Source organism: Phoxinus phoxinus, assembly GCF_949152265.1.
Source record: "Phoxinus phoxinus genome assembly, chromosome: 23".
NCBI classification, from domain to species: Eukaryota; Metazoa; Chordata; class Actinopteri; order Cypriniformes; family Leuciscidae; genus Phoxinus; species Phoxinus phoxinus.
Genome location: NC_136898.1, coordinates 6,524,718 through 6,537,549, shown reverse-complemented (window position 1 = coordinate 6,537,549; position 12,832 = coordinate 6,524,718). Strand labels below are relative to the sequence as shown.

The 12,832-nt window shown below is 39.5% G+C and overlaps 3 protein-coding genes across 3 annotated transcripts in view; all 3 read right to left on the bottom strand.

The window, feature by feature from the left end:
* Nucleotides 1-236: 236 nt before the first annotated feature.
* LOC306991793 (trace amine-associated receptor 13c-like) lies at nt 237-1,276 on the bottom strand (the record flags this gene model as incomplete). The annotated part of the gene is made up of 1 exon (XM_079599969.1): nt 237-1,276. The coding sequence occupies exon 1, from the start codon at nt 1,233-1,235 to the stop codon at nt 237-239; it is 999 nt and encodes a 332-aa protein (XP_079456095.1). The 5' UTR covers nt 1,236-1,276.
* Nucleotides 1,277-7,729: 6,453 nt separating this feature from the next.
* Nucleotides 7,730-8,773, bottom strand: LOC306991779 (trace amine-associated receptor 13c-like; the record flags this gene model as incomplete). The annotated part of the gene is made up of 1 exon (XM_079599951.1): nt 7,730-8,773. One exon carries the CDS (start codon nt 8,771-8,773, stop codon nt 7,730-7,732), a length of 1,044 nt encoding a protein of 347 aa, XP_079456077.1.
* A 308-nt stretch (nt 8,774-9,081) lies between these two features.
* Nucleotides 9,082-12,832, bottom strand: part of LOC306991784 (trace amine-associated receptor 13c-like) — an 81,439-nt gene continuing 77,688 nt past the window's right edge. Inside the window, exon 3 of the transcript XR_013796166.1 lies at nt 9,082-9,130. The gene's annotated coding sequence lies outside the window, so the exon portion shown is untranslated. The remainder of the gene's footprint in view (nt 9,131-12,832) is intronic.

Here is a 12,832-nt window from a genome sequence, read left to right as displayed (position 1 = left end):
TATCTACCTTTACCATTTATTCCAGTACATTGAGGATTTATGCTGCTTGCTCAGTTTATTTAATAAGCTAATTTAATACAATTTATGAACATTGTGTCACTTAATTTCAATGTGTGTGGAAGGAAGTTTAATTAATTGTTAAAATTGAACATAACATGTAGTGTAAATTAAAAATATAAACCATACAATGATAAGCATATCCTTTATGAGGGACAGCTTTACCAGTTTAATTACAATTAATGCTCTGTAAAAATATTGATGAGAGAGGATGCTGGCTGAAATATTTTCAGAGTTAAGATGTGTTTAACTGTCTTTTTAAACCAGGGATAAAATAAAGCATAGACCAGAGGATTCAGACCTGAGTTTGTGTACAAGACCCATGTCAATAGATTCATGGTTGTGGAAGATATTACTGATATAGAACAGATATAATACGGAATAAAGCACAGCAAATAAACTGTCACAATGATTCCTAATGTCAGAGCAGCTTTCCTCTCAGATTTCCTCCTCACTGATCCTTCCATTACACATTTACCACCCTTCATCAGAGAGTTTATAACTTTCACTTGCTGACGTGCAACATAAAATATCCTCAAATATAAAGTTATGATTAGGGTACAAGGAAAAATAAAAGACATGAACAGATCAGTGACTCCCCAGGCAAAACCAATCATTACAGAACACTCTCCATAACACATGTCTGTTCTGAGTGAAGTGTCTAAATATCCACTATTAGCTACAATTGTAGCATTGTAAGTTGAAAAACAAACCCAGATCAGACAGATGCTCAGTAAAGTTTTAGTTGTGGTTATTTTCTGTGGGTACAGTAAAGGGTGACACACAGCCACATAACGATCAACAGCAATTAATACTAAATTACTAAGAGATGCTGAGAAAACCAATCCCAGGATTATCATAAACAGTTTACAGAAAGTGTCTCCAAAGTACCAACACGTCTCAATAAGTCTGGTGGCATCTATGGGCATGACAAGTCCCATAAGCAGGTCGGCCACAGCCAGAGAGAGAATGATCAGGTTAGTTGGAGTGTGAAGCTTCTTGAAGTGAGAGATGGAGATGATCACCAGCAGGTTCAGAAACACAGTCCATGCTGACAGCAATGATACAAACACATACATGATATTGTATTCATATCTATAGCGCATTCCCTTGATACATGATGAGTTGATGGCAGGAAAGCAGTATTGAGTCTCATGATCCTCTGTCTCATAGGCCATGAGTGAGTCTCCTCCTCGAGTTTGTTCTGCTCTCCTTTCTGTCCTTTAATTTATACAGTATGTATCAGACAGCCCACCCATCTACTGCCCACTGATGATGTAACATACAAAGTTTTTTTATTATAATTTTTTTTTCAAATAAGGAACTCCCGCACACTATCAGTACTTGCAAATTAATATAAAAAAAAACTTTTATTAGCAACGGTTCGGTCTCACAACCTTCATCATATGCCTGATGAAGGTCGTGAGACCGAAACGTGGCTAATAAAATATTTTTTATATTAATTTGCAAGTACCGATAGTGTGCAGGAGTTCCTTATTTGCAGATTTGTCGACCTACCTATTTGGTCTTATTTTCCTATGCACCTATCACCTGCAGGTGTGCGATGGTGTTTGTTAATTGATTATAAAAAAATTTTAAATCTTTTTTTTTTTGGAACATTAGCTTTGAAATGCAATTAATTTCTTCAGTCCAGATTAGGATTCTCTCAGGGCGTTTTCACACCTGAAGTTCATGTTTTGATACATTTTATACATTCTGTAAGTTTTGGTTTGGTTTCACACTGCAATTATGCGAGCGCACTAAAGAACTTTACATGACATGCTTGCGTCCTGTCGTCATCATCTATGTGGGCTGCATCTCGACATTGATTGGTTTGTAAACGGACATGCGTCTGACGTCAGCGTGTTGTCAAATCGGTGGGTAACTTTGACAACAATGAATGAACAGACGCATATCGTTGAAACTATATTGTTATTATTATGGTATTACTATCTGCAGCACCAACTATACGCAAGGCTAGTTCAAATTCGCCCAATGAACGTCCTCGTTGTGCGAACATATGATCGTCGCCGGCAGGAAAGGAGGAGAAGACTGCAAGCGTTTTGCGTTTTTCCAGTTGACTTCTTATGTCGTCAGACCATATTTCAAATAAAAACCTTGTCTCCTCCTCTCCCCATGTGCTACCACGGCTCATTTTTCCTGCTATCTTTGTCTTCTTCGGCTACGCGGGAACCACCGGAACTTCCTGTAAATGGTCTGAAAGTCCGAACCTTACAGAAAATGCTTTTACACTATAACGAACCAAACCTTTGTTCAGTTTGATCCGGACCGAGACTACCTCTTTTCATCGGACCAATTTTGAGTCGAATCAAACTGAAAAGTCTGAAAATCCAGACCAAACAAGGTAGGTGTGAAAGGGCCCTTACACGGTTCAAAAGTTAAAGAAGTTTTTTCAAAAAACTAAAAAAAGAAAAAAAAGTCAGTGGGAAGCGAAACTGGTTACCCACATTCTTCAAAATATCTCTTACCGGTTTGGTAAGAGTCAGTCAAGTCAAGTCACATTTATTTATATAGCGCTTTGTACAATACAGATGGTTTCAAAGCAGCTTTACAGAGATGACAGGAAAATAATGCAAAAAAAGTTTGTTTCCTGAAGAAAATAGCAGTTCAGCTTAATTAAGTTCAGTGACGCTTCATTTTTGTTTTAAAAATGTGTAAAACTTACTCTGGAGTAAACCGTGATGTCATCGTCCAGCTCAGTTAAGTTCTTGTATAATTGTGTCAATGCAGGCAGATAAGTATTATTATTAAATGTTACATTTAATGTTCCCAACTAAGCAAGCCAAGCCAATGGCAACAAAGGTGGAAAAATACGACAGTGGCAAGGAACCAAACTCCATCAGGTGGCAGAATGGAGGAAAAAAAACTTGGGAGAAACCAGTCAGGTGGGCCAGTTCTCCTCTGGCCAATGAACGAATAGTGTATGATTATGATTCAGGCAGCATTATAGGTCAGAAGTCAGATTGGTTTGGAAAAATCTGAATATTATCCAGTTCCATCTAGTTGAAGATCGGAGTCACGCCGGTATGGCGATGGGTTTGTTGAGGATCAGTGCCGATGGCTGTCGTGTCGATGAGGCCTTCACAGGGGAGAGTCTTGTTGACAAAATCACTGCTGACACTTCAGGGATGAGTTGTGATCGTGTCTAGGTAAAGGTCCTCCACCTGGTCTGGATACGGCCTGGATCCAGATGATTACAGTAAACCTGATGTGTTTTTAATCTAGATTTAAACTGACAGAGTGTGTCTGCTTCCCAGACAATGTTAGGAAGATTGTTTAAGAGTTTAGGTGCTAAATAGGAAAAGGATCTACCGCCAGCCGTTTTGATATTCTAGGTATTGTCAACTGGCCAGAGTTTTGAGATTGCAATAGACGTGAAGGACTAAAGTGTTCTAAGAGCTCGTGTGACACAGGAGACACAGGAGAGTTTGGGTCACACAGAGATGGGGTCAATTAAAACCCGTGGCTCCTGACAATACATTGAGGTCTTAAGAAGCGAAACAATCAGCCCATGCAAGAAACTGAACATTATTTACAACATTTTTACATGTAATTCACAGCCTCAGCAAATGGTTCCGAGCGGATTCATAGCAGTCTGGAGCACGAGCTTCCTGTCGCTTAATGACATAAGGGCTAGAGCAAACTCTTATTGTTTACAACATAGAGGGAATACCTGTGTGTTATTTTGTTCATCAAAATTGTATTTACTTGTGCTAATCCTGGATGATGTAACCTATATAAAAAATGATGATTACGTTCACTTGTCTTGCACAATCTCAATCGGGAAGATTGACTTTTCACTAAATTTCCCAACATTTGAGCTCATGCATATATGTCAATAGAATAAATGTTTCATTTAGAATTGTTTCATGTAGTCATAATATATATATTTTCTGCTAGTGCCCTCTAATGTTCATTGTATCAACTTTGAACCTTGGGTTGGGCATATCCCTTTTGTTGTTACACAGCAGAAAAAGGAAGAAAACAGTAGGAAGCAGTGCTGAATGCATGCAGTGAAGTCGCCACTCAGGATTGGTAACTTGTCTTGCCTGGCTACCAGTTTCTTTGAAGCTGTTGATTTGTCAAACAAGCAATGACAAGTTTCTAATTTATTCCTGATAATAAGTCACCCGAGGTTATTCATTACAGCTACAGTAAACTCTGAAGGCCAATTATAGCCATTATGGTTTGCTGTTGAGTAAATGTGCACCTTAGAGTGCTGTTAACACCTGTGCTGAATGCAGAGATGATCTATTCATTAGAGGTGTGAAAGCAACACATCAAAACACACAGTGACTGCACTGATGCAATAGCTGCTGCTCATTATTCAGGGGTCAGTTACATAATATTTTATTTTGATGTATTTTAGAAGTAAATTAAGTAAACTTCATATGTCAGGTAAATGTATCATGCCAATTTCTTAATCAGTTTAAAGATCAGATACAAAACATCAAATGCTCTGGAATAAGGAGAGAAGATGCAAACCTTGACATTAGGAAATACAAATATGTCTCTGCGACTCTCAGCATTCACGGGCCAATTTGAGCTACAAATCGCAGAGCCTTTTGCTGCATTTCATTAAATAGACAGAAACCTCTTTCACATGGAAACATGTGCAAACAACCTTTTGAGAGCAGGAGGCCATTTGCCTGTAAGACACACTTATTTTGTGTGCAAGATATTTCTAAACTCTTAAGAATTGTATTACCTTTTTATTAACTTCTTTGGAAATGAGACATTTGTATCAGTCGCACTTAGACATATCAAATTATCCCAAACATGTATAAACTGTATAATAGTAGGAAGTTGCTAGTCATCCAGTTTTTTATATCAGCTATGCATTCTGTTAATAATTTTGTGAATTGGTAAGTTTCGTCAGGGTGTTAAGAAATGTAGAGCTGCGTATCATCAGCATAACAGTGAAAACTAATGCCATGCTTCCTAATGATATCTCCTAAGGGTAGCATGTACAGAGTGAACAGCAACCGTCTGAGCCTTGTGGTACGCCATACTGAACTTGTGACTGATAAGACATCTCTCCATTTACTGCTACAAACTGATAACGGTCAGATAAGTATGATTTAAACCATGCTAATGCATTTCCTATAATGCCAACATAATTTTTGAGTCTATTTAAAAGAATGTTGTGGTCGATAGTGTCAAATGCAGCACTAAGATCCAGTAACACTAATAGAGAGATACAACCACGATCAGATGATAAGAGCAAATCATTTGTGACTTTTTGATTTATGAGAGCTGTCTCAGTACTATGGTACGGTCTAAATCCTAATTGAAAATTCTCGCAGATATCATTTCTTTCTAAAAATGGAACATAGTTGTAAAGATACTGCCTTTTCTAGAATCTTTGACAGAAAAGGTAGATTCAAGATTGGCCTGTAATTTACTAATTCTGTAGGATCAAGTTGTGATTTTTTAACAAGCGGTTTAATCATAGCCAGCTTAACTTTTTGGTACATATCCTAGTGACAAAGATGAATTAATGATATTAAGAAGAGGATCTATGACCTCTGGAAGAGTCTCTTTCAGTAGCTTAGTCGGTATAGGGTCTAACATACATGTTGTCGATTTAGATGATTTAACGAGTTTAGAAAATTCTTCCTCTCCTATAGTAATGAATCAATCAAATTTTTCCTTAGGGAGACTATAATGCACTCCCTGATGCGATACTGTAGTAGACGGTTGCATAATTATAATTTTCTCCCTGATATTATCAATCTTATAAGTGAAGAAGTTCATAAAGTCATTACTGCTGTGCTGCTTAAAACCTTCTGGGCTTGAATATTTATTTTTCATTAGTTTAGCCACCGTTTCAAATATTTTATTTTCTTCTTATAGGGTTGAATCAGATCTGGCATCTTTTACAGCCTCTCTAGATGCAATCGAGCTCTCTTTCCATGAAATACGAAATACCTCTAGTTCTTCTAAGCTATCTGGGATGTTGAGATGATGAAACTGATCAGGAAGATTATTAATAAAGCAATCTTTAGTGGCAGAAGTGACAGGTCTAACAAATTTGTAACACGGAGTCGGCTTTGCAGCCTTGGCTAAATGAAGTTTACACAAGACTAGATAATGATCTGAGAGTATGATTATGACAATGAGTAGGTCCTGACACGTGTTGTCTAACTCCAATAAAGTTCAGAATATCTTTAAATGCCAATCCCAATGTGTCTTTTTTGTTATCTACATGTATATTAAAATCACCAACAATTAGGACTTCATTTGCAGCCAGTACTAACTCTGATAGAAAATCAGCAAATTCTTTGATAAAATCTGAATTGTGCCCTGGTGGCCTGTATACAGTAGCCAGCACAAAAGTTTGGAGGATTTATCACTTACGCTACATAACCTTACAGAAAACACAATCACTTCAAATTAATTATATTTTAAACTAGATTTCTGAGTAATACTGAAGATATTGCTATAAATTACAGCAACACCTCCCCCTTTTCCTTTTAAACGAGCAGGAACAAGTAGTAATCTTGCAGGGTGGACTCTTTAAAGTAATGTAATCGTCTGGTTTCACCCAAGTTTCTGTCAAACACAGCACATCTAGGTTATGGTCTGTAATCATATCATTAACAAAAAGTGCTTTTGAAGAAAGGGATCGAATATTCAGCAACCCGAGCTTTATCATTTGTTCATCTGCATTATATTTGTTTTTTATTTGTTGAACATCAATACAAATTTTACCCTTAAATGGGTTTGGGAGTTTTTTGTATTTCCGTGCTTCCTGCTTCCTGGCCTGAGTCCCAGATTGTCATGTTTGAGCTCTAAGACTGTACCAAATTACTAGAGAGAAGAGCAGCACCATCCCAGGAGGGATGAATACCGTCTCTCTTCAACAGGTCAGGTCTGCCCCAAAAGCTTTTCCAATTGTCTGTCTACATTATTTTGCGGACAACCAGCCATTGAGTTATGACAATCTGCTAACTATCTCATCACTCCTGCGAACATGTGAGATTTTTCGTCTCAAATAGTGAGTTCAAATGTTAATTTCTTTTGTTCTCTCAGAGAGTTGCCGTCTCTTCCAGTTTTTCCAGCCTTAGGCTCCAGTCTAGGGAGAATAAGCAATGTCACTGGGGGAATGTTTGGATGACCGTTGCATAACTAAGAAAAAACTTTCAGAAATAATGTTTTAATAACAATTTCAAAAGAATGGAATATTCCCCTTATGTTCACATAAACCAAGAAAAAAAAGTTCTTAAAAAAAAACATTTTGAACGTTTAAAAAACTTTTAGAAATAACGTTTTCATAACTTATTGGGAATGTTAGTAACAACAACAAAAAAAAATTTTTGTTAGCTGGGTAATGAGCTGACAAGTTGAATCGGGTGTGTTTGATTAGAGAGACATCCAAACTGTGCAGAGCTGGCCTACTCCAGGATCAGGGTTGGTCATATACTGTATGATAACACAGATGAGGCATCACTAATGAAAGTAGTTTCAATGTGTGTCTAAAGAAATTTACTTAATTGTTCAATTCTGACAATATCTGCATTTGAAATTTAAACAGCAAACATACTAAATTAAATGAGATATACACTGATACATGTTTTGAAAAATATAAAGATAAATTATGCAATGATAATTATATCTACCTTCATGAGTGACAGCTTTGCCAGTTTAATTATTCTGTAAAAATGTTGACCAAAGAGGATTTTGGCTGAAATATTTTCAGAGTTAGGATGTGTTTAACTGTCTTTTTAAACCAGGGATAAAATAAAGCATAGACCAGAGGATTCAGACCTGAATTTGTATACACAACCCATGTCAAAACACTTATGGTTGTGGAAGAGATTACTGATATAGAACAGATATAGTATGGAATATAGCACAGGAGATAAACTGTCACAATGATTCCTAATGTCAGAGCAGCTTTACTCTCAGATTTCCTCCTCACTGATCCTTCCATTACACATTTACCACCCTTCATCAGAGAGTTTATAACTTTCACTTGCTGACGTGCTACATAAAATATCCTCAAATATAAAGTTATGATGAAGGTGCATGGAAAAATAAAAGACACCAACAGATCAGTGACTCTCCAGGCCAAACCCATCGTAACCGAACACTCTCCATAACACATGTCTGTTCTGTGTGAACTGTCAAAATATCCATTATTAATTACAAGGATAGTGTTATAAGTTGAGAAACAAACCCAGATCAGACAGATGCTCATTAAAGTTTTAGTTGTGGTTATTCTCTGTGGATACTGTAAAGGGTGACACACAGCCACATAACGATCAACAGCAATTAAAATTAAATTACTGAAAGATGCTGAGAAGACCAATCCAAGGATTAGAATATACAGTTTACAGAAAGTGTCTCCAAAGTACCAACACTTCTCAATCAGCCTAGTGCCCTCTATGGGTATCACAATAAGTCCCATAAGCAGGTCGGCAAAAGCCAGAGAGAGAATGATCAGGTTGGTTGGAGTGTGAAGCTTCTTGAAGTGAGAGATGGAGATGATCACCAGCAGGTTCAGAAACACAGTCCATGCTGACAGCAATGATACAAACACATACATGATATTGTATTCATATTTAGAGCGTTTTCCCTTGATACATGATGAGTTGATGGCAGGAAAGCAGTATTGAGTCTCATGATCCTCTGTCTCATAGGCCATGGGTGAGTCTCCTCCTGTTAAGAGTTTGTTCTGCTCTCCTTTCATTTATACAGTGTCTGGATCAGACGGACCAACCCATCTACCGCCCACTCTGATGCAATTTCTTTTGTGAATAATTTATTTTTATTTTTTAAAACATTAGCTTTGAAATACAAGCCATTTCTTCAGTCCAGATTAGGATTCTCTGACGCTGTTCAAAAGCACATGCATTTGGTTTTTGTGTTTCATTTCTTCGCTGTGTTCGCAGCTGTCTTGTTATTGTTTTGTATTTTCACATGAAAGCAATGCACAGGTGGAACTGAACTGAACACAGGTGTGGTGGTCATTGCTTTAATCAGTAATAATCAGCCACTGTAGATCATCCTTCCTTTGAGCGGCTCCTGAAACTCATCTGAGGGGTCCCTTGCGGAAAAAAAAGTATACTTCAAGACCAAGTATATTTTTAAGTATACTAATATTAATGATCTAGAAGTATACTTGTAAGTGTACCGTGTCAATACTACTTGGATCTAAATTGGCCCACAGCTTCATTTAAAAAGTGACATTGTAAACAATTTTTTTGTCAAAGACTACGTCCGGATGGGATTAAGAACGATGATCAAAACATAGATGAAGTGGATCGAGTCCGTCAACAGCTTCACAGTCGTTTCCTCTTCATTGGCGTAAGAAATCTTCTATCCCATGTTTCTGCTGCTTCTTCTTTACTTTTTGAGCCGGAGATTCTGTACTAGAAGATGCGTAATAGTGCCCAATACCCTATAACAGTGAAACTCGCTCATTCATGTCTTTATGGACCTTGCTTTGTGCACTGGTGCCACGGTCCTTTTGGAACAGGAAAGGGCCATCCCCAAACTGTTCCCACAAAGTTGGGAGCATGAAATTGTCCAAAATGCCTTGGTAGGCTGAGGCATTAAGAGTTCCTTTCACTGGAACTAAGGAGCCAAGGCCAACCCCTGAAAAACAACCCCACACCACAATCCCCCCTCCACCAAACTTTAAACTTGGCACAATGCACTAAGGCAAGTAACGTTCTCCTGGCAACCGCCAAACCCAGACTTGTCCATCGGATTGCCAAACAGAGAAGCGTGATTCGTCACTCCAGAGAACACGTATCCACTGCTCTGGGGCCTCATTTATAAAACTTTGCGTAGGATTTGCGTCAGAAGTGGCGTACGAATGAAACATAGGACGTGCGTACGCACAGAAATATTCGGATTTTTAAAACCGTGCGCACGCACATCCTACGCAGTTTTCCCTTAATAAATCACAATCAATTCTAAATTTAGCGTAGCTTTTGCGGCTTCATGTCACGCCCACAGTTGCCCATAAATAGTCCGTGAAACGCCCTCAAGTTAATATTCATCGATTGCGAAATCATGGCAAACACAGAGAGGAAATAAATAAAAACATATCTTCACTCAATGTGAAGTAGAAGTTATCGTTGGCGAGGTGGAAAAGTGGAGAAAAATGTTGTTTGGAGGGCACAGTGTGGGCATTACTAATGCCAAAATGGCACTTGAGTGGCAAAAGGTTGCAGACGCCGTAAATGCTGTAGCCTCACAACCTCGGACCGTGGCCGAAATAAAAAAGAAATGGTCGGACAAAATCAGCCATTGTGCGTCATTACGCATTGTGATGGGGCATTTTATTTCCATCCATTTAATTGCATCTGACAAGCTACAGATGTCGGTTATAACCTACGTGGAAATGGAAAGTAGTTCAGTGCAAATGTAATTTCTTGCAGCTTTCTGAATGGTTGAGACATACGTCATATTATTTTATCAAAAATAAAACAAACTAAAGGCATATGCATGAATACCATGATTCCGTAGCTGATGAAGAAATGTTTACTATGAAAACAACTTTCCCCAGTGGACAATGTATCTATCTATCTATCTATCTATCTATCTATCTATCTATCTATCTATCTATCTATCTATCTATCTATCTATCTATCTATCTATCTATCTATCTATCTATCTATCTACCTAATTATCTATCTATATGTCTATCTAATTGCATCTATATCTGCTCCGCCAGACGGACACGTTGACGAGAATATCAGTTTTGTACATTATTTCGTTCTGTTTACCATATTATTTATGAGGATGAATTGCATAACATGCCAATATTATCGCAGAACATATTTCACTTTTCTTTTTGCAAATATGTGTTCATTTGCATTTCTGTTGTAGCCTAATTTTCGTTTGATTTTGTTTGTTTTACACTGCAGATCGATCGAACGGGTGTTCGTGTAGGCTGTTAATTGTAAGATTTGCTTTGTGAAGTCTTCATGTTATTAATGTGAGACAGTATTGCCATTTCTTTTACACAACGGTCTACAGTTTCACACACTTTCACGTGTTTCTTCCATCTGCCGACGGTGTCGCTATTTCTCATTTCACCCGTTTTTGTGCGTACGCCTGGGTCAGAGCTTGCGTGAAGGACCGCACATTTTCCCGTGAATTTAGCTTTTTATAAATACCAATTATTGCGTAGAGAGCGGCGTACGCCTTCTTTTGTGCATACGCAACGTTTATAAATGAGGCCCCTGGAGTCCAGTTTTATACTGCTTTATACAACTGCATCTGACACTTTGCATTGCACTTGGTGATGTAAGGCTTGGATGCAGCTGCTCGGCCATGGAAACCCATTCCATGAAGTTCTCTATGCACTGTTTTTGAGCTAATTTGAAGGTTGGAGGTCTGTAGCTATTGACTTTGCAGAAAGTTGGCGACTTCTGCGCACTGTGCACCTCAGCATGCACTGACCATGCACTGTGATTTTACGTGGCCTACCACTTTGTGGCTGAGTTGCTGTTGTTCCCAATTGCTTCCACTTTGTTATTATACTAACAGTTGACCATGGAACAGAGATGGGCACTCAAGTTAGAGACTCATTTTAATTAGAGCCTTACCGATTTTATCAGCCGATATGAGCCTGTCGCAGATATATATCGTCATCGGCGTATATGATGCAGATGTGCCATCGATATGAACTGCTGCTGCCTGAACAAGACAGCTGTAGACAGTGTTAAAGCCCATTCTGCCTATAACGCTACGTTACAACATCAAGCAATATTCCAATCATTTATATAATTATAACATTTATATAGAGCCATTTTGCATGACCCCTCCTTGAACTGACACCTTAACATGGTGGAGGGGTTTGAGTACCCGAATTTACCCTAGGAGCTATGTTGTCCGGGGCTATATGCCCCTGGTAGGGTCTCCCAAGGCAAACAGGTCCTAGGTAACGGGTCAGACTAAGCGTGGTTCAAAACAAAACCCTTTATGAGGAAAATTCTATCGAGTACCGTGACGTCGCCTGGTATGGCGCAGCCGGGGCCCCACCATGGAGCCAGGCCCGGGGTTGGCCTACGGGCCAAACGGCAATGCAGAGTACCCGTCCTTCTTGGAGTCTCTGGGAGGGGTGCTGGAAAGTGCTCCGACTGGAGACTCCGTTGTTCTACTGGGGGACTTCAACGCCCACGTGGGCAACGACAGTGTTACCTGAAGGGGCGTGATTGGGAGGAACGGCCCCCCTGATCTGAACCCGAGCGGTATTCAGTTATTGGACTTCTGTGCTAGTTACAGTTTGTCTATAACAAACACCATGTTCAAGCATAAGGGTGTTCATCAGTACACGTGGCACCAGAACACCCTAGGCCGTAGGTCGATGATCATCTTTGTGGTCGTTTCATCTGACCTGCGGCCGTATGTCTTGGACACTCGGGTAAAGAGAGGGGCGGAGCTGTCAACTGATCACCACCTGGTGGTGAGTTGGATCCGATGGCGGAGGAGGAAGCTGGACAGACTCGGCAGACCCAAGCGTACTGTAAGGGTCTGCTGGGAACGTTTGGCCGAGTCTCCTGTCAGAGAAATCTTCAACTCCCACCTCCGGCGGAGCTTAGACCGGATTCCGAGGGAGGCTGGAGATATTGAGTCCGAGTGGACCATGTTCTCCACCTCATTTGTCGACAGCTCGGAGCTGTGCCCGTTCGGTCTCCGGTGCCTGTCGAGGCGGCAATCCCCGAACCCGGTGGTGGAGACCGGAAGTAAAGGATGCCGTCAAGCTGAAGAAGGAGTCCTATCGGGCCTGGTT